The sequence below is a fragment of the Channa argus genome, chromosome 15 (genome assembly GCF_033026475.1).
Source record: "Channa argus isolate prfri chromosome 15, Channa argus male v1.0, whole genome shotgun sequence".
In the NCBI taxonomy this organism is placed as follows: domain Eukaryota; kingdom Metazoa; phylum Chordata; class Actinopteri; order Anabantiformes; family Channidae; genus Channa; species Channa argus.
Window position 1 is genome coordinate 5,117,892 of NC_090211.1, and position 19,482 is coordinate 5,137,373.

Here is a 19,482-nt window from a genome sequence, read left to right on the forward strand (position 1 = left end):
TCACAAACGCACGCACGCACACACACAGAGAAACAGCTGCCTCAGCAGCATCGATAAACAATAGCTCCAACGGGAGGAGACTCCAGTGGGAGGACAAGGGAGAGACTGGCATCATTTCTGAGGCTGCAGCTACGTCCACAGTATCTATAGACTCACTATCAAAACAATTCAGAACGAAAATGAAATAACAACATAAACAGAAGCGCCTAAAAATTAAAGAACAATATTAGTGGTTTTGCATGTGTTACCTCGTTAATTATATATTCTATACTTTAACATTATGTTGCCGCAGACTATTTTGCAAACCATTTAAGATCATTTAAGACATTTAAACGTTTTATTTCAGTGGTTTCTCTTCATGTCTCTTAAGATGGTTTTCATTACTTTATTCTACAATACACAACTTACACTAGCCATTGTATGACACTTGAATCAATCTGCTTTGCTCCCATGACTCGTCCCTCTTCCTGCTATGCTGTGCTGTTTTACAGTCTGCTCTACTACACTTCGCCCTTTATGTATTAATCATTGTCAAGTTCCAAAAAATAAATATAAAACTTACTAATCAAGAAGGAAATATAATTAAATTGTCTGATTAGAAGTGCAAGCCTCTCTCAAAAAAGTTTAGAAGTTAATATTTCTGCATTGCTACCATTTGCAGGGACTCTCCACATAATGATTCGGAGCATATTTCTAGAGAAATGTTATAAAAAGTTACATACTGTGTCTTAAATTACATTATAGAGAAATACTGTAAAAATTGGATTACACAACTCAAACGATATTTAGAATGAAATGAATGCAAATCAGTGGCTGCCTGGAATATAAAATGCAACATTGGAATATCTTAAAAAGTACAGAATCCATAAATAAGATCAGAGAAACTTAAACTAGCAAACACACCTTTATAGTCCTCTGCTCATGCTGCCTTTTTCCTAAATGAAATTATGACACACTGTATAGTCTATGCCTTAGTCCCCCTAGTGTGGAAGAAACAAACAAGATAAAGGCCACTGTGCCACCACCTTTGATTAGCTTGAACATCGTAATGCTCTTCAAAAACCTATAATTACGCTACAGCAGCCCTATGCATTCAAACAGTTGAGTGCCAGTATTCAAGCGCAGCAGTCAGTGTGACAGCAGGATGGGGGGGTGGGCAGAGGTCCTGATTGCTCTAGGGAAGGCTGTGAGAGCCCTTACGTGCACTGAGAGTAGCACTGCTGAAGAACCCAGTCGCACAAATGAGGGCACCCTCAAGCAGCGCAGCATGGGTGCTGCACAGAGCTCACTCGTGCTTGGAGTGTTTTCATTTCCTCCACACTTGCTAGCTCTCAGAGATCACAGTTTCTAATTACTGATTATGGTCCACTGTGGTCGTGCTAATGAGCCCTTCATTCAGCGCCTCGTTAAAGGCTCACAGGTTTCCCCACACCCTTAACCCTGTGGCATTCAGGGTGAATAACAGACCCTCCTTTCTTGTTTTAGGGCACTGGCTCTAAAGCTTTCTACTGGAGTAGAAATCGTCGCTGCTCTCACCAGAGAGGGTCTCTCTGTGCAGTATGGGAGCAGATGGAGCACCTGGCGGGGCTTTGCTCTGCTGTAGGGGACTCCTCTACTGGGTCGTGCAGTACCTCCACTCTCCTTGTCCTCTGTCTTCCTGCACGTCTGTGGGTTTCACTCATGCATAACAGTAATGGCGTATTGAGCCGGTGGTGCTCCAGAAGCCATTAGAGCTAGAGCGATGAGGCTTTGCACATGCTGATCACACAAAGGCCCATTGTCAAGGCCATGTCAGAGGGTGGAGCGGACCAGCCAACTCCTTGCCAAGCTCTACCCATGACAATCAATCCCACAATCCTGTACTATGCCAACCACCAAGAATTGACGGGGGGTTGTAACAGGGTGGAATGGGCAACATGTGGGTGAGGCGGGGGTAACTGAAAAGGACTGGGTGGGCTGCGATCAATTTTGTATCGTATATCTGCATGCAGCGGCCAGGCACACAAAGCCTCTCAGCTAATTACTGAGGCGATTTGGATTCCACACGACCTGCACCAGAGCTGGGAACAATAAAGGCAACAATCAGAGAGAGAAAGAGAGAGACAACAGCCATGTTGTCTGCAATTTATAAAGCCACAGCCAGGGCTCTCAAGTAATTAATATCATCAGCTGGATGTTGTCTTCATAATGACGAGAATTAACGCCTCTGGGTTCTAATGGTCCAATTAGTGCATAACATTTAAAGTAAATTTTTGGCAATTGTCTCCATTCAGATCCATTATCGTTATTGAATTGGGGATGTTTGGTTCAATCCTTATTGAGGCTTTTGTGAGACACAAGGGTGAGCTGTTGAACTATTCATTGCCTCATTAATTGGGCACGAGACAGAGAGAAAGAAAGAATTTCTGTTGAGGACCTCTGGTATGCAGATATGTAATGTGAGTGCATTTGTCAGCAGCTGACCACTTTGTATGTTTAGCCTCTAAACAGGTATTCAGGAAAAATTATTTCCTTAGTGCTGATTTCAGCAGCATTTTAATGTTCAATTATAGTCTATAAGCTACTTAGGAAGCTTTTTAATATTGAGAGCAACGCAATCCTGGGAAAACTAACTGCTGAACTGTATGTACCACTAGTGACCAAGACAGAAGGAATTAAAGTTCATTTTTATTGAGTTATATTTCATAGCTTTGAGTATCTTATATTTCAGTTTTACCCCCAAATGAACTGGATTGATAATATGGAAACCACCTTTTTTTTTTTTTTTTTACTGCTTGTGTTTTGTTCTCACATTGTTACAGTGTTATCTGATCACAGCAATTAACTTGGTAAATACACTATGATCATAATCAATAAAGGACAAACCTACAAAAATAACATTCAATTTGTAATCAACTGGAACTTTCCTCGAGGTACTCACCCCAAACATTTGCCTTAGGTCAGGGTCCCGGAAGCGGAAGGGAATGTTGGAGACATGTAACCTTTTGGGCTGCTGCTTCTCTGAAGAGTCTGAGTGCTGGAGCTGGAGCTGCTGAGAGCCCTCTGTTTGCGTCACATCATCTGTCTGCCAGAGGGAAACAAACACAGAAAAGACACAAGCTGCTCATTAGCTGCTACAGTATACTGTACCTCCCGGTTCTGAAGTATGGGGAGGGGAGGGGGGAGGGGAGGGGGGTGGGGGGGTGGGGTTGAAACAGGAGGGTGGTGGAGTGCAGGGTGGGGGTAGGAGGCTTGGCTGACTAACTTACTCAGCGTCTGCTATTTTTCAATTCACAGAGAAACACAAAGCGATAAACAGCCGATGACTTATGGTGTCAAATCTGGGGTTGTGCATTACAAATCCACTTATTAATCACTTGCACTTAGCTCTTGAGCAACAGGGAAGATTGAAGGTGCTGACAAAAAGGCGTGGATATAGATCCCACAGAGCCCTGACATGTCTAGACTAAAGACACATTATTGGTGACGTTTGCACACAGCCATCAGAGTGCGAGGCCTAAAGCCCTCAGCGTTGTTGTTTCCATCATTATGCGAATGCTATGCTGACATTTCTATATAAATGACATGTCTCATGTCAATGACAAATTCCACTTGTTTCTCTCTGTGACACCAGTGATGGATTTCACTGATGGTGCTGGTGGTTCGTCTATTGAGATGGACCTTGTATTTGAGCACTTTCTTTTCTGCTGTATTTTCTGTGTAAAAAACCTCTTTGGTCAACAGCATAGTTCATCCTCCCTTTTAATGAGTCATACTGGGGAAAAAATGACTATCACACAAATTGTGCATTCAAGCATTTTTATCATACCAAATCTGTGGTTGAGCTTTGGTTAAGCAATTATTAAAAACTATTTCATCAAATGAATAGTTTGACATTTTAGAGGGCAAAGTTATTTGCTTTCTTTCAGAGAGTTAAACCACAAGATCAATATCAATCTCATGTTTGATCATTAAGTATGGAACTAGAGCCATGAGGCAATTAGCCTAGCTTAACAGAAAGACTAGAAGAATGGTTTAGGGTTTTACAACATATGCCTCCTAGTATGTCTAGTGCTGTAAAATAACAAGATCTATTCACTGGATGCAGTGACTTCCTGGAGCGTTATTGCCACAGTGACGATGCCAGGTGTTGTATGATTGTGTCTGAGACCTATACTAAAAGCTATATGTAACCATATCTGGCAATGTGCTCTAAAGTTAGAGTAACATTCACAGCAGTCCCAAACCGAAAAATCCTGAAACATTACCCACAAAATATTGTGTAATGATGACAAGTCTTTGTCGTTAGGACGTCAGGTTGGATGAGTGGGTTACAAAACACACAACAGGTACTGTCCCACATGTATGGTGATGCTAACACATGTTGACTACTGAATAGCATAATTATATCTGAATGGATTATGCCCTCGTAATTCCTGAGCTTTATAGGTGTTGTTAGGCACCTTTGATTCCAAAAAGACCAATATGAAGTGAAGCAAAGAGGAGTGAGTGAGAAGAGGAGACCCAAAGTCATCTGCCTTATTTCCAATTTATACATCTATAACTGCATCACACAACTTCTGCTTTTTCTTCTTAAAGAGCATAGTAATTACTCTCACAACCACAAGAGGTCACACATCAGGAAAATATAAAGACATTCAGTCTCCATTCTGATTAAAACAAAGCAAAATTGGCCCCGATTTAGTGCCAGTGACTGTGGATTGGGGCTAAATAAAGAAACGCAGAGAGGAGGGGAGAATGAGAAATGAGAGAGTAGAAGTGGCAGATATTGAGCACAAAAAGTGTTTGAATGTGATATGTAAACTGCAAGGTCTCCCGGGAAGTGCTCTCTGAGCATGGCAAACACACTATACACTGGCTGGGTAGTCACATACACAGACATAATCTTGTACTGAGATACAGATGTGAAAAGGGAGTAGGTTGTTGCTAGAGTACAAACAGTTCAAATGACACACACACACACACACACACACACACACACACACACAGATAACCGTCAACCTGCTCTGAGGCTGTCAGACTGCGGCAGGCCCCTCTTAGTGATACATTTCCCACCATTTAGGAAATGGGGTAGGGATTTATTCATTATAATTCATCATCACAGTATTATCATTATCATCATGATCGTAATGATGATCGTCTTTATTATTCTCATTATCATAATCACAATCTCCACTGTAATGGCTGTCATTTATTTGGTTTTTATGGCCCATTCCAAGACAGTGACATACATTGTTAACAGTGACAGTTGTTTGATTCAAGGTCCCACTTTGTCTTCCCCGCAGCCATCCAGGTGGGGCAGGGTGGTGGTGCCTTTCTAAGTCTGGGCTTGACGGCATTCGGACCAAAGGTTAACAAGTGGCGAAGGACACAGGAGTTGGAAAATGTACTGAGTCGGCCAGCAGGCTGGTCGGCCGGCAAGGAGTGGATTTGTGACAGAGAGAGATGCGTAGAGGGGCCTTAACTCTGCCGTGTCCTCGCGTGCTGGAGGTTAATAGCCTGAGTAGCCATGTTGGGCCCCGGGGGTGACACATTGCAGACAGATGCTGGGACCGTGGAGGGTGACAAGGTACCAGAGCCCCGCGGGTCAATCTGTTTCATCGGTCACATGTGACACTATCGACCTTTAGCGTATGTTGCCAGACTACTGAGCACTGCTGTCCTCCAGCTCTGGCTGTCTGGCTTTTTATCACGGCAGGCGCAATTGCGTGTTTGCAAACATCCAGATTAACTTTCACTCGGCTCTCAGACAGGCCTGTAGCATGCTGACATCGGGGGCAAATACACATACTGAGAACACAAATACCAAATTGCTGACTCTCAAGCACCCCAGACTGCATCCTACTAACTCAATAACTTGGAGTGTCAGTGAGATCCACAATATGTGCTTCTGTGTGCCACTCCCAAGGCTCCAACCTGCCTGCGTTTTTGTGAGATGGTGGTGTTGCAGTGGAAAATAATTACCTCTGTATTACCATAGGAGGCCACCTTCAGTGGCACTTTACTGTCCCGACAGCTGCTGTCACGAGGGAGGAGGAGGAGGGATGCAAAACATGCCGTCACCGCCAAAGCCAGCAAACCAGAGAGTGAGAGAGCTGTCAACCCCAGCAACTCTCTGGCTTCCTGTTCAGTCATTTCTCTAAAAGAATACCTTGCTGTTATTTGCAAATCGCCTGCAAAGTGCTCTGCTCAGCACTTTCCTCCTCCTCACAGAGTGGCATTACAAGAGCATAATTGAAACTATCTGATTGGAAAGCTGCCAAGCAGGTAGATTACATCCGATTAAATGGGGTGGGGGTGGGGGGGGGACCTCCATCACAAGAATTATAATGCCTGAGCTTTAATTTATTATTTTTCTCATCCTGGTCCTTTACTGTTTGATTTCTTTTTAAAATGAAGCACCACATATATCCCCTACATCACCTGAGAAAGAAGGGTGCGAGTTTGCCGTAGAGTGGTCGCCCCCCATCTCTTCCCACCGATTCATATGAACCAGTGAGCAGAGTTATTTTGGATGTTCATGTTCTGTATATCCAACATTAGATTTCTGCAACTTCTAAGCCTCATATGGACATGAGATGCCCCTACTTTAATTACAGATACAACACATGAGCAGATAAGCTGATTACTTTAATTACTATAAAATTTAAAGGTGCAAGTTTGGATTAACTAAAGGAGGGATATTAGCCGCTCAAGGTGCATTTCGGAAAGATTCAGCTTCACGTTTGGTAAATTCAGCAGCTATTAGGGCATTTTTGTGGTCCTACCTGCTACAAAGTGTGATATTCTGTAAATTTTGTATAGTTGGACAAACACCGAATGTATCCCACAACCAAGTATCGCATATGTATCAGAATCCAATTCAGCTTTTTTCTCTCCATTGTTGAAACTATTACAACCGCATCAGTGAGCTACGCTGCTGCACCAGGTGACATGTTTCTTAACTGAACATGAACACACGCACTGTAGTTTATTGTGACTCGGCCCCACATACACTGCCATGCTGGCCCAAATATGCACTCGAGCAGTAGATTAATCCACTGCTGAAAATAGTCCCCAACAAATGCACCATTTTCTCCTGAGTCTTTGACAATGGATTAAGTGTCCAGCTGTTTTAGAAAATATTGTCTAAAATCATTAGTTATGCTATTTGTGTTTCAAGTGAAAGTTTTGAGAGCAGGGCCGTCAATTTAGCGACTTGGTCACTAAATTTAGCAATGCTTCCGAGCTCTTTAGTGTCTTATCTTTTAAAAAGGTGACTGGTAACAATCTACAGTGACTTTTTTGGTAGGCTTTACCTCCTGTACTGACTCTGACTAACACTGTGTGTGTGTGTGTGTGTGTGTGTGTGTGTGTGTGTGTGTGTGTGTGTGTGTGTGTTCAGTGTGTGTTGAGGGAAGGGGTTTTTGGCAGAACAAGGACATCAGCGTGTTGAGTTGGCCAATCATCAGCCAGAAAGAGACGAGAATGAGTGATGTTTCCACTGGTAAACTATTTCTAAACTTTATTTAGGTTTCATGTGAATTTTCAAATCACTTTCATTTTTAAGTAATGAAAATGTTCATTTTATTTTAATGTTTATTAACATTAAAGGTCCCATGTTGGACTCCACCTGCCAGCTGCAGCCTTCTGTGTGGAGTTTGCATTTTTTCCATGTGCTTGCGTGGGTTTCTTTCAGGTACTGTTTCCTCCCACAGCCCAACGACATGCATGTTAGGTTAATTGGTGACTCTAAATTGCCTGTAGCTGTGAGTGTGGTTGGTTGTTTGTCTGTGTGTGGCTCTCTGTGTTGGCCCTGAGATAGACTGGGGACCTATCCAGGGTGTACCCTGCCAGGGATATATTCCAATATCCCTTCTACCCTGAGCAGGAGAAGTGGTTAACATAATAGATGCGTGGAAGATATCTGTAATATCTTTGAAGTTGGTATTTTCGCTGGAGGAAATCAGCAGTTCCTTCTTACAGATAACGCAGACATCCCCCTTTTAATAGTGGTCTACATGCTGACTTTGAAAATTACACGGTGGTAGAGTCTCAATCCCTAAAACACAGCTCATGAGTGTGTGTATGGAGCCATGAATATTTCCGTGTGCTCTACCATGTTTTCTGCATGCCCTTGTGTTAGTGTGTGTGTGTGTGTGTGTGTGTGTGTGTGTTATCACAGTCACCCAGAATACCCTTTGGAAAGTCTTCATGTTGCTGACATGGGCTGTGAAAAATCTGGAATTGAGTGCTGCCCTAACGCCACTGCCTTAATTTGTTATCTGAAAAGAGAATGATTACTCATGAAATTCAACCAAAGCTCAGACTATTTGAACTGAGCCAGATAACGAGCTCAGTTTTTTTTTCTCCAGCACAGCTCCCTGGCAGTCCTCTGCTACCCTCATCTCTAAGGATTTAGAGGAAAGTTGGGCGATGCCTCTCTTGCTCAAGTCACCTGCTTTCAAGTCAGATTGTTTGAACACGGCACAGAGCAAGGTCCCAAAGGTCTGGCTCTGGACAACACCACCTTTCCAGTGCAGACGGGGGGACTGGTAGAGACAGAAACAGAGAGGAAAGGGAATAGTCCCAGTGCCTCATTAAAACATGCACACTCTCCGCTCTCTGCAGGGAATTCACACAGAATCCATACGTTTCACAGAATTTTCACTCTCACTTGTTTTAAGTCTTTAAGTCGAGGAGACGTACAGAGTAAAGCGTTGTCATTGGGTAGAGGAGCTGAGCACAGCAGAGTCGCACCAAGGGAGAAGGGTGAGGGGGAGAGTCGCAGCGAGTAGCTGATCTGCTCCCTCAATCTGTGTTTCTGCAGGGTGCCCTAATCAAAGGCACCCGGGCCCGTCTGTGGCACCCAGAGCAAACAGGCTGGGTCTGTCATTAAAGCTGGGGAACACAGCAGTGGGCGACACTACACCAGTGGGCCCCGAGGATTAGGCTCTCTATTTATGCCCCACTAATCTCATCGCTCTGTCCTCACTGAGAGAGATGGGTGGAAGTGGGGAGAGCATGGATGCAGAGAATGAAGAAGGGATGGCACGAGAGGGGAAGAGCATGAAGGAAGGCAAGGCGAGCTCTCATCTCTACATGGCCACCATCTCTGGGCTTTCTTCACAGCGGGTGAACAGATGAAATGAAATCAAATGCGAAATGGAGAGAGTGGGGAGCTGGCGAGAGATACTGGAGAAGTGGTGTACAGTGTCAGATGGGGAAGAAGAAGGAGGAGGCGGCTGAACCTCCTGCCAAGTCTCTCCTTGCTTTAAACCCTCTTGTGTGTCAGCCATTACTGTAAGTGTGGTGCATAATCATGGAGCAGTTGGACAGCACTACACAAATCTTCAAATCAAACATTGCTATGTTACTGGGCAATGAGAATACACCAGGCAATGCTGCTGCATTAAAGCGGCACAAGCATAAGCACTTTTCTGCCGCCAAATGTTCATAGCTGTACAGTAATTGTGAGACAGGGAAAATAGAGTTCTTAAGAGTGTTCTTTATGAGTGACCCAGATTCCTCGCAGGAGGGCTGTGACCTCGTGGTGACCCTTCCCAGCAGGTGTTTCCATGCTTAAGGAGAAAAGAGGTCTGGAGGTCATATTTTTTTATATCTGCTCACATTATCTGTCTTTCTAGACGTGTCTCTGAAGTCTGGAGCTAAGTCATTCTCCCTTTCATCTACATTGGCCTCTTGTGAAGGTAAATCCCAGGTCAAGGTACTTTGTAGAGAAGTATCAATACAAGAATGAAATGTATAATACTTTAAAAATGTTATTCAGATCAAAGCTCTATATCTCTATGTGCAGCATTGTCCGGAGTTTGTTATCCACTCGAAGTGCCGATATTTTAAACGTGCACTCTTATGGTGAGGTGAAATTAATGAAAAAATATAATCAAGTTGTAATACGGTCCTGACACAATTAGGCAGAGGATAATGTCTTTCTTTAGAGAAAAGACTCAACTGTGTGGATGTGCGCTTCCTGATAATTAGCTGATTTTACAAAACAGCAACTGGTTCTGGCTGGTTGGGAAAAGTGCTTCTCTCTTTTGCTCTCATAACTGAAGCCAAAAAAGATTGCAGAACAAGGGTGTGTCCCCCTTTCATAGATCCTGAATCATTCATGTCTACAGCATGTCAAATATCCTTCACGCAAATAAATAAAACACCTCAGGTTTACATGTTTTTAGAAAGCCCCAAATGGCTCCTCAGAAATGCACTTTCATTTTATGAGCATATTTCCAACCAATTCCACCTCCATCATCAAGCACAAAGCACTGCCATGACATCAAAGTCTGCTGCTACGCGCTAATGTGCAGCGCTGTAACTCTCACTCTGTTTGACTCTCACTCTCAGCCTTCACTTTTTATTAAGGAAGGTCATTTTGGGGCATGTGATGCAGAAAACATCCAAATTGCCAAGTGGTAAAAGGAAAAATGACATGGAAGGTGACTGGTATGTGTATCCAGGGATTGAGCTTGGGTGTACGCCATCATATCACTAATGTTCACTACATAATGTTAATAAGCAATTGAAAAATCTACATGTTTATGTGATCAACCTATGTGGGAATTAAACTGATTGACAGAATTTGAGCTTTGAAACTGCTTTGAATGTTGGAGGAAATCTGTAAATCTCCATTATTTCTCTACAACATAAACATACTGCTTCAAGTCACAAAACAGAAAGGGAGAATGGCACTAAAACTTCCAGGCACTGAGCAGTGGCAGACAGTGGAAACAGTAAACTTATTAGTGCAGCCCTAATTAGAAACAACAACGAGGGAGGGGAGACAAGTCAAAGACTTTGTGACATATAATCTAATATATGCATCCAATCATGGAGACTTTTGTCTGTTTGCTAGCGGTAAAATGTCAAGAATCACAATTTTATACTGATGTAAAACAAACACATACAGCACACAGCTTTTTAAACAAGAGGCTCTTGAGTAATGAACAGCATACTTTTTCTCTAGAGGTCTTATGTAAAAAGAAAAAAGTAATGTTATTTTACTTTTTGACAGTGTGTTGACGACAGTGCTTGCAGGTGATGAAGGACACTGACCGGTGCGGTCGTGTTGGCGGTAATGGCAGGCGTACTGTTGTCAGTGCCAGCCGGCTCGCTGTGCGTCTGTGTGGCCGTGTAGAGGGTCATGGCGTGCTCAGGAACCCGGCTCTGCCCGGTGTAGTCCTGTGTCGGAAGCGGGTGCGGTGGCGCAAACTCTGCGGGGATGCCATTCTGTGGGGGGGGTGGGTACTGGGCTGGGGTGTACGGCTGGGCCATCGCTTCTGGTGGGTTGGTGGCCTCTTGGTTACCCTGCGAGTAACAGACAACAGGAAGCAAGTGTCAGAACTAAAGTTGCGATAAAAGTAAAGTACATTGTTCGAGTTGTACAATAGGCATGAAAGACAAGTGCAAGTTCCCCAGTGCGGTTTGGAAGACAACAAGGGAGAGCTGTCCTGCAAGCCAAGTAAGTCAGGGGGAAACAGCCATCATATCACATCTCAGCTCAGATTGGAGAATTCCTTGATCACTGCTAATGAACACAGTTTACGTTGTAGAGCATGGCTCGCTATTGAAGGGGCCCGAGTCAGGGGGAATCTCAACTGCACTCGTGCCAAGTACAAGAAGAAAGATCAATTAATTGATAAAATTTTGATTAGGGCCTTTGATTTCAATGACACGTCTGTTAAACTAGCAGCTGCTCCCACTTTATGCACACGCTTCCTGTATGAGCCTTATTCACTTGGTCTGTGCTTCAGCGTATCTGTTTTTAAAAACAGGTGTCAAAAAATTGCCAAAATCTGGTAAGAGGACGATTTGTTCACTCATTTGACATCTTAATCAGTTTTAATTATAAGTAGTTGAAAACCCTTAGCAGAATAAAACTAGCAAAATACCTTTCTTCTGATCACACATTATTAGAATATGACAACGAATGCAATGCCGCTTTTTCATACGCGTAGTGAAAAGTCATTGAAGATCCATGTCACTCTGTGCCCAATTAAAATCGTGATACTGAGCCACATTCTTACTCATATAACTCTCGTTCTTCCACACACTTCCAGATGACATGGTATGTGGTATCTACACCACATATGTTTTTAGTCTCAGCTGCTGACTTAAGTGATAGATGGCCCTCTGCAATGAAGCAGTTTCACAGAGCCTTTGTCTCGTGTGAATCCTTCAGATGATGAGCTGGAGAAATAATGGACTTTTCTAGCCGGTGCACATTGTTAAATTCAGTAATGGCTGGACTACAGAAGTGCATGCCTTATTGTTGCGAAGCACTAGGCTCTGCAAATCCAGACTAATGAGCAGAACAGTGAGATCAGTGCGGCTGGAGCGGATATCCATCCCAACATTAAAAACACACAGGGAAAAAGGTGAGACAATAACTCCGAAATCCAATAACACCCCCTGCAAATACCCTCAACCAAATTTAAAGATACAGATCATGTGAGCCCAACGCATAACTCTTTCGATAAGAGAGAAGGAGGAAAAAGCACACAACAGCGGCCAGAAGTAAGGGTTTATGATTGAAGAAAAACAATAACAGTAAACAGATAGAGACATTTCTGTCTCTTCTTTTACAAGCTGGCTGGGGATGGTGAGATAGGAGATAAATGTGTTTTATTCTTTTTTTTTTTTTGCTGCTGTAGTGTTTGGCCTCCTTCTGCAGATTTCCACAGAAAGCTCTATCTGGGCAGGAGTAGGCAGTGGCTTTAATGAGAGAGCTGAGCAACACTATGCTGTAAATGTAGTGGAAATAATTCTACTCCGACGTGTTGGCAAACAAACCTTTGCATAAACTGTGCCGTGCCAATTAAGGGAATGCTCCATTATCTAAATGAAAAAAACAAGAAGCCTTGAGAGAGAAGGATGACCAGCCTCCCGTAGCCCGCCGGGCCTCAAGGCTGCTCCTGCTGTTGGAGTGGACCCTCACTCTTGCCTGACCAAATCCCCCTTCTCTTTTTCATTATGCTATATTTCCATCTCCTCTGTCTCTTCCTCAATCCCTCCTCCCCTTTCCCTTTCATGCTCATCTCTTCCTCCCCCCCCCCCCCCTCTTTTTATGCAGAAACTTTTTTAATCTCTACCCCTGTGCTCTACTTTCCCTCTCCCTCCAGTCATAGCATTATATAACACACTTGCATTGCGGGGCATCCTAATTCAAGGAAGCTCTTGATGTTGGCAATTTTCAACTTCTAAGCGCCCATTTTAACAGAAGAATAGGGTTGGTTACCTAAAAAAAGATGCACCTCCTGGTATGACAGCTGAACGTACTACCACATCCTGCGTCCTCCTTTTAACAAGCCTTTGTAAACCATCAACACATCAGTGATCGACAGTCCAGCAGAGACAGAAGGCTCAGCAGCCTGGAAACAAGAAGGTGCTGTGTTTGACATACAGTCAAACACGGTTCATGTTATTAAGGAGATCAAAGCTTCAGTTATATCAAGAGCGCTGACCACAGTCCAGATCAGTATTTTTAAAGATTTGCTGAGGAGTTACTAAACGTGTTTACATAACACCCAGGTTATGGTCGAGGGAACATCATCAAATAAACATAAAATCCTGTTTTCAGAACTCAGGTTATGTCCTCATTCTTATTTGAGAAAGCATTTAATAGATAACCAACAACAGAACAATCGTACCCCTAATCTGGTGCACTAGGTGTCTTAATGTAGAAGACTACAACTAAACCATATGTGACTCCTTGTCATAGGGATGCGCAGACCGCTAGCTGTCAGACTGAACACCACAGAAACAAGATACCTTCATTTTGTTTCTAATTAATTACACATTTTAACCACTGTAACACAGCCGAAATGAACTAAACTAGTTCTCTTTATGTAAAGCAGCCATAGGTTGAGGATCTGGCAACATGCTATGACAACTTTCTATAGAAAAGTCCAGAATACGTTTACATTTAGCTGTAGAAAACAGGTCCATAACAATGGAAGGAGTTATTTAAAATATAAAAGTCACTTTCTAGTGTCTATATGCACACAAACACAGCAACCTCACAAAGCTCTTGGAATTTTTTTTTGAGTTTCTGATCACAGGTGTGTTCTCAATTGAAGCTATAGCAATAATGATCAACATGGCAGAACAAAGTAGGTAATACATGCAGAAATTAAAGGGAGAGTCTAAAGACCCACTGTACTCTTCAGCTTCTGTTTTTCATTACTAGTAATTAGATATTGTGGTCAAAGCAGTGGTGTCCTCGAAAATCAAATGTGCTCAACTGTTTTAAGTAAGAACAAAAATAGCTTGTAAAGAATAACACAATAAAAAAATACAAATGTTACAATTATGTTTGGACAATTCTGAAAAAGCACGTCCTTTTGACTTCCATGTAAATGTCATATTCTACATTCTGTAAAACCAGGATAAGACGTTGTAGAAATTTGTATGCACGTATACAAATGCACTGTGTGAGCAGGTTGTGTTGACATTATCCCTAAGTCATTTTCTGTGCACCCTGGTCATAAAATAAAACTTACATTTCTTTACAAACATGACATTTTTTGAGCGCTTTATTCTGTCTGCTATTTGCTGAGCAGTCATAAGAGAGCTTATTGGTTTCAGTTTCTTATCATCTTATATCTGCCTCAGTCTCCTTAGTCCAAATCTATAATTTAGTTTACTTTTCTCACTAGTAGCACCTTTTCCTTATCGTGCCTCAGTTGTGAATGTGTCATGACATGTTCTGCTAAACTTGTTAAATCATCATCTGCCTTCGAGTGTCCCTGTGCGCTGGGGTCAGAATCTGAATCATTACACTCACAGGGCACACAGCCCAATGTATCTGTGTCAGGTCCGTTGCTATGCAAGCTTTAAACAAGTTCAAAGGACTGACATGGGGCCAAGTGACACACAAACAGGATAGCTGCCTGGAGCTTGGTATCGGAGGAAAGAAAACTACTAAAGTGTTGTAGCACCATGCTGCTTGTGTTTCAAAGGGCACCAAGGCAAAAGCAAAGAGGCGGAGAGTACAGGCCTCATTAGTGCAACACAAAGTAACACTGGCTCTCGTATGATCTTCGCCTTCCTCTGATGTATGTGACAAACGAGTTATTCAACTGGAAATGAACTGGGAGAAGAAAAAAGGCCCATGCAAATCAGGGAAGTTGCGACCGTCCCAGTACGACCACGCGCCCTTTTCACTGGGTCTGATTCTCCATCGTCAAGATAACCCGGGGTGCCTAATGAAAAGCACAAACAAGTGAGGTACATAGCACTTCTCATTCCACTGCAAGAGAATGCTGTTCATTATGGCGATGAACGACTGCCATGAGTTGTTATACTGGGATCCTGGTGAATGTGTAGGACTCTTTATGGGGAAAGAGCAGCTCTTTTTGCAGCCTTTATTGATCTTCTATCCTTTCCTTTCTACTTTTCCCTCTGTCCTTCTATCTCTGCGTTCACCCCTTCTACTCAGAAAAAGCACAATAAAAAACACTATCTCTAATCTTAAGCGCTCTCCTCGTGTAAAATTGGATTGAAAACCCTTACTTAAGGAGATCACTTTTGCAGCGGAGTTTTTGTTTTTACAGTCCGCATCAGGAGCCAAAGAGGTCAGAAAGGCCTCATGGCAATGCTCACTGCTGAGGCTGGCAGTCTGAGAGAATGTCCCCGCATACAGTACTCAGAGAGAGATGGAGACTTTCACTGGTGTTAACCCCGGTGTAGATGGTCAAGGCTATATTCCATCTCTGCAGGTACAACTACTTGGCAGCTCGCCAACAAGCCGCGATCCTTTTTAGTAGCGCTGGGTGGAACGGTGTTGAGAGGCTAAGAGGAGATGGGCTGTGCAAATACAGGAGCTGTTAGGAAGAACTCATATCAGCAGAGTGCTGCTCTGACTCATAAGTGCAATGGAGGGTCAAAGAGCAACGCAAAGGCAAAATACGGCAGGTGACTAATTGCGTTGCATTGAATCCGGAGGGAAATCACTCAAATGGGAGTGGGCTGATCAATCTCGGCGGTAGGAGCCGTGATGGAGTGGGTGGCTTTATAGCTTCAGCTCAGTCACACGCACCTTGGATCATTTTTCAGCTAAGGCATCCTACTTTGCACGGTTCCTACTGTGTGACACTAAGAGTCTGAAGCAAGAAAATCTTTCTCCTGCTTCTATACACCAAGCAATTCAAATAGATTTATGAGCAGCTCTGCACTGTGTTTGCATAATCCAAACAGCACCAATAGTTTAATGTAGACTTAACATAAAGCACTGCTGTCTCATTCCTTCTTGGAAAATGTATACAAGCATCTTGCTTTGTCAGATTACAGATGACATAACAGTTTTAAGTGAATCTTAAGCTTTTCAGTGCCTGAAAACCGTAGTTGTCTCTTCCACAGTGTCATGCGTTGAACGTTCCTCTCTAGAACAATGCTCAGTGGTTTTAATGACTGCCTGACACTGACAGTGGCAAACTTGTGACAAATCCCGCTGGGAGGTCACAGCACGAACCCGAGCAGAGTTTATAGTGAAAAGTGTAATGTGGAGGCCAGTGTACAGCAATCAGTTGATGCAACACAAACGAAACACTGAGTGGTTTCAGCTAGCTGCATGAAAGCCTCTTGTTGTCCCTGACTCCGCTGCTGATGCTCGGTTAATTGTAGCCCCGCAGACAGTTGGGCAGGCAGGCGAAAAGATGGCCTGAGATGATTTCCACAGGCAACTGGCATTCATTTTGTCTTGAAGGCACAAAATAAAGGCTGTCTAGCTGGGTCCATTTTAATTAGGCGAGCCACATGATCTTACTCCAACTCTCTCTGTTAACACTCACCAGAGGCTGCGGCATGTGTTAATTACAACCACATGCCGCACAGTGAATCCAAGGTGAGCCAGGAAAGAGAAGCTCTAAAGAAAAAAACAACAACAAAAACAAAACACCAAATATGTGGCTCATGATGAGGCACATATTTGGTGCAACCGCTATTCCCCTCCTCCCAGTCAGCCAATTACAGCACAACGTTAGAGAGAGGGAGAGCGGGGAGATGTGGAAAAAGCAGCCCAATTTAATGCAGATTCACACCCCCACCTCAACAAAACCCCGATCTTCCTCACCACTACAATACCTTTTTGATTTCAAATAGGCTGGGGAGAGGGTTATTGTTTTGTCTCACATTTCCTCCCTTGCAAACTCCCATCTTTCCATTTTTCCACCTCATTTGTGGAAAAATCAATTCATGAAAATAAACACTCTGTGTCTTCGTTCCACGTCCAAGTCAATTTAAATGTTGTGCACGTTTTTGCCACTCTTTTCCAAGAGGCTTAATCATTTTCACATGTCACATGTGTTTCATCCCCTCTAACGTGATTTTTCCTCGTTATTGGGAGCACTTATTTGCTCCACAGCCTTGGATAGAGGTATTAGAAAGAGTTCATTTTCCTCAATCCCTTGCTGATTTCTTCATTACATTGCAGCGGAGGCGCCGTACGTGGAGCCTCGTACCGAGATGGGACTGCTCTTAGCGGCGCGACCGAGAGTGTTGCTATACCTCAGAGACGCTGGAGCGCCACTTAATAAACAGAGTAGACAGAGGATCACTTTGAACTCCTGTGACATGTAATGAACCTGTCTGTCTCAGCCACAGCTCTGTCTGGGCCCAGGCAATGCATGGTGGAAATGCAGAAAAATAAAAAAATAAACAAGAACACATCCAAATAAGCCTAGAGGCCCTGTGAAAAAGCCATCAGTTACACATGGTTAGACTCATAGCATTTTGCCAATGCCATAAGAGGAGATAATTGTCTGTTTCAGTGCTGTTGCCGCTTTTGTTGCATAACAGATATTTACATCTGGGACTAATTACTCCAGACTGGGTGTCAAAATTGGGATTAACTTGTGTGATGCATTCGGTTTGCTGGTGCTTAGACTCATTTATTAATGGGAACTGACACTGTGCAGCTTTGACCCCGTCAAAAACACAACAAAGTACTTTTTCATCTACTTTTTCTCTGTGTTGTTTGTTTTTTCAAAGCTGTCAGAACAACATGATATTGACCCGATAAAATCCCCACCGAAAAAAAAACACAACAACTTGTTTGACATTGCTATTGATCACTAAAATAAAGGCCTAAATAAAATGGAAACTGATAACTGAACAGTGGGATCTTCTGTCATTCAGGTCATGTAAGCCAGTAAATCAGCTCCACATGTCATCCTGTCAGCGTACCGCTCTTCAAACTACAGATGAGTCTTTCGCAATTCTGCAGGGGATAAAAATGCCAACATTTGTTTTAGAATCAGCTGATTGTCATGTTAATTCAGTCTCTTTTTTTTCTTTTTGTATGCGGGGGTTATGATACAGGGGCCAGAGTTCCTCGTGGGGACAAAATGCCATTACTTAAGCATGCAGGAATCTCGACATGACATTCCTCGACCGCTGTGACAATGGCAAACATATGCAAATGAAGGAGAGTGCCACTCTCATTATGACCCTGTCACCGAGACACTGACACCTCCCACTGGACCCTGAACATGTTAGAAATGGGCGAAAACTGAAAAAGAGAGATTAATGCTAAAGAAGGTCTGACAATGACCAAATTCTAGGAAAAGAAACGGTTTTATAGTCATTGTCTCTCTCTTATGACCCCTCTTGTAATCTACTGCACTGGTTTCCTTGTTTCCAATTGCCCATTTTCCTCATGAAGCTTTTTTTTTTTTTGTCTTAGCTCTGCAGTGGAACGAGGGACAGGTTAACATGGGCGGGATTCTTTGAAGTGAAAATGCCGACTACTCCCTGCTGTAGCCAAAGCTCATCTAATCAGGGGCTAATTCCAGTTATTAAGATTTGAGAGATAACTTTGATTCATCACAGTCCATCTACCCCGATCGGTTAATCACTGTCGTGCTAAGCTCTTTTTTAGTCATCCTTTTGTTTCTGCTCCCTCTGGCACGCAGAGAGGGGGAATAAGAGAGATAGAAGAGAAGGAAAGGGAGAAGATATTAACAATATTAATGACCCGTGATTCTCGTCTCCTTAATGAGAAGGGTTATTAACTGTGATTATCCATGATGAAATGGTGGTAATTCTTGAAAGCTTGAGAAAACTTGTACAATTGCTTGTCTGCTGATTTGCTCCTGTGATGTTTAAGAAAGAAAACCGTGAGCGTGGTGAGAAAGAGAGAAAGAGAACTTTGAGGATAAAGAGGCAGGGTTAACCCGGGGAAACGGAGATGCTCGCAGCAGGAAGCCGGGAGGTGTTTTTTCTTTATTTAATTTTTTTTAAAAGAGGCTAAGGCAACTGTCTCCAGTCCCAGTACTGCTGCTTTTCAGACAGTTAAAATCGGTCTTCTTCACAGAGATGAATCCAAACTCTGAAGTGTTTTCTGCCTCTTCAAAATCTTTCTGTTGCGTCATCTCTCGCGTCCTCTTCCGATGTCTCTTCCGGTGGCTAACGAGTGGGCCAACGTGCGCACCCAGTCGCCCATCTGTTGGTTGACACTGCTGAATGGCTGTTTGAACACCTACTGCC

General features: G+C 43.2%; 1 protein-coding gene across 12 annotated transcripts in view; it reads right to left on the reverse strand.

The window, feature by feature from the left end:
* The window catches only part of LOC137099933 (RNA binding protein fox-1 homolog 3-like), a 380,706-nt gene that overhangs the window by 29,625 nt on the left and 331,599 nt on the right, over positions 1-19,482 (reverse strand). For 9 of the 12 annotated variants that reach the window (XM_067477381.1, XM_067477384.1, XM_067477386.1 and 6 more), the window contains 2 exons: positions 11,002-11,304; positions 2,921-3,064 (listed from right to left, as the gene is read on the reverse strand). In XM_067477381.1, coding sequence (XP_067333482.1) covers positions 2,921-3,064; positions 11,002-11,304 — 447 coding nt within the window. Of the gene's footprint in view, positions 1-2,920; positions 3,065-11,001; positions 11,305-13,234; positions 13,368-19,482 lie in introns of those variants that run through there. The other 3 variants (XM_067477382.1, XM_067477383.1, XM_067477387.1) reach the window with 2 other exon arrangements.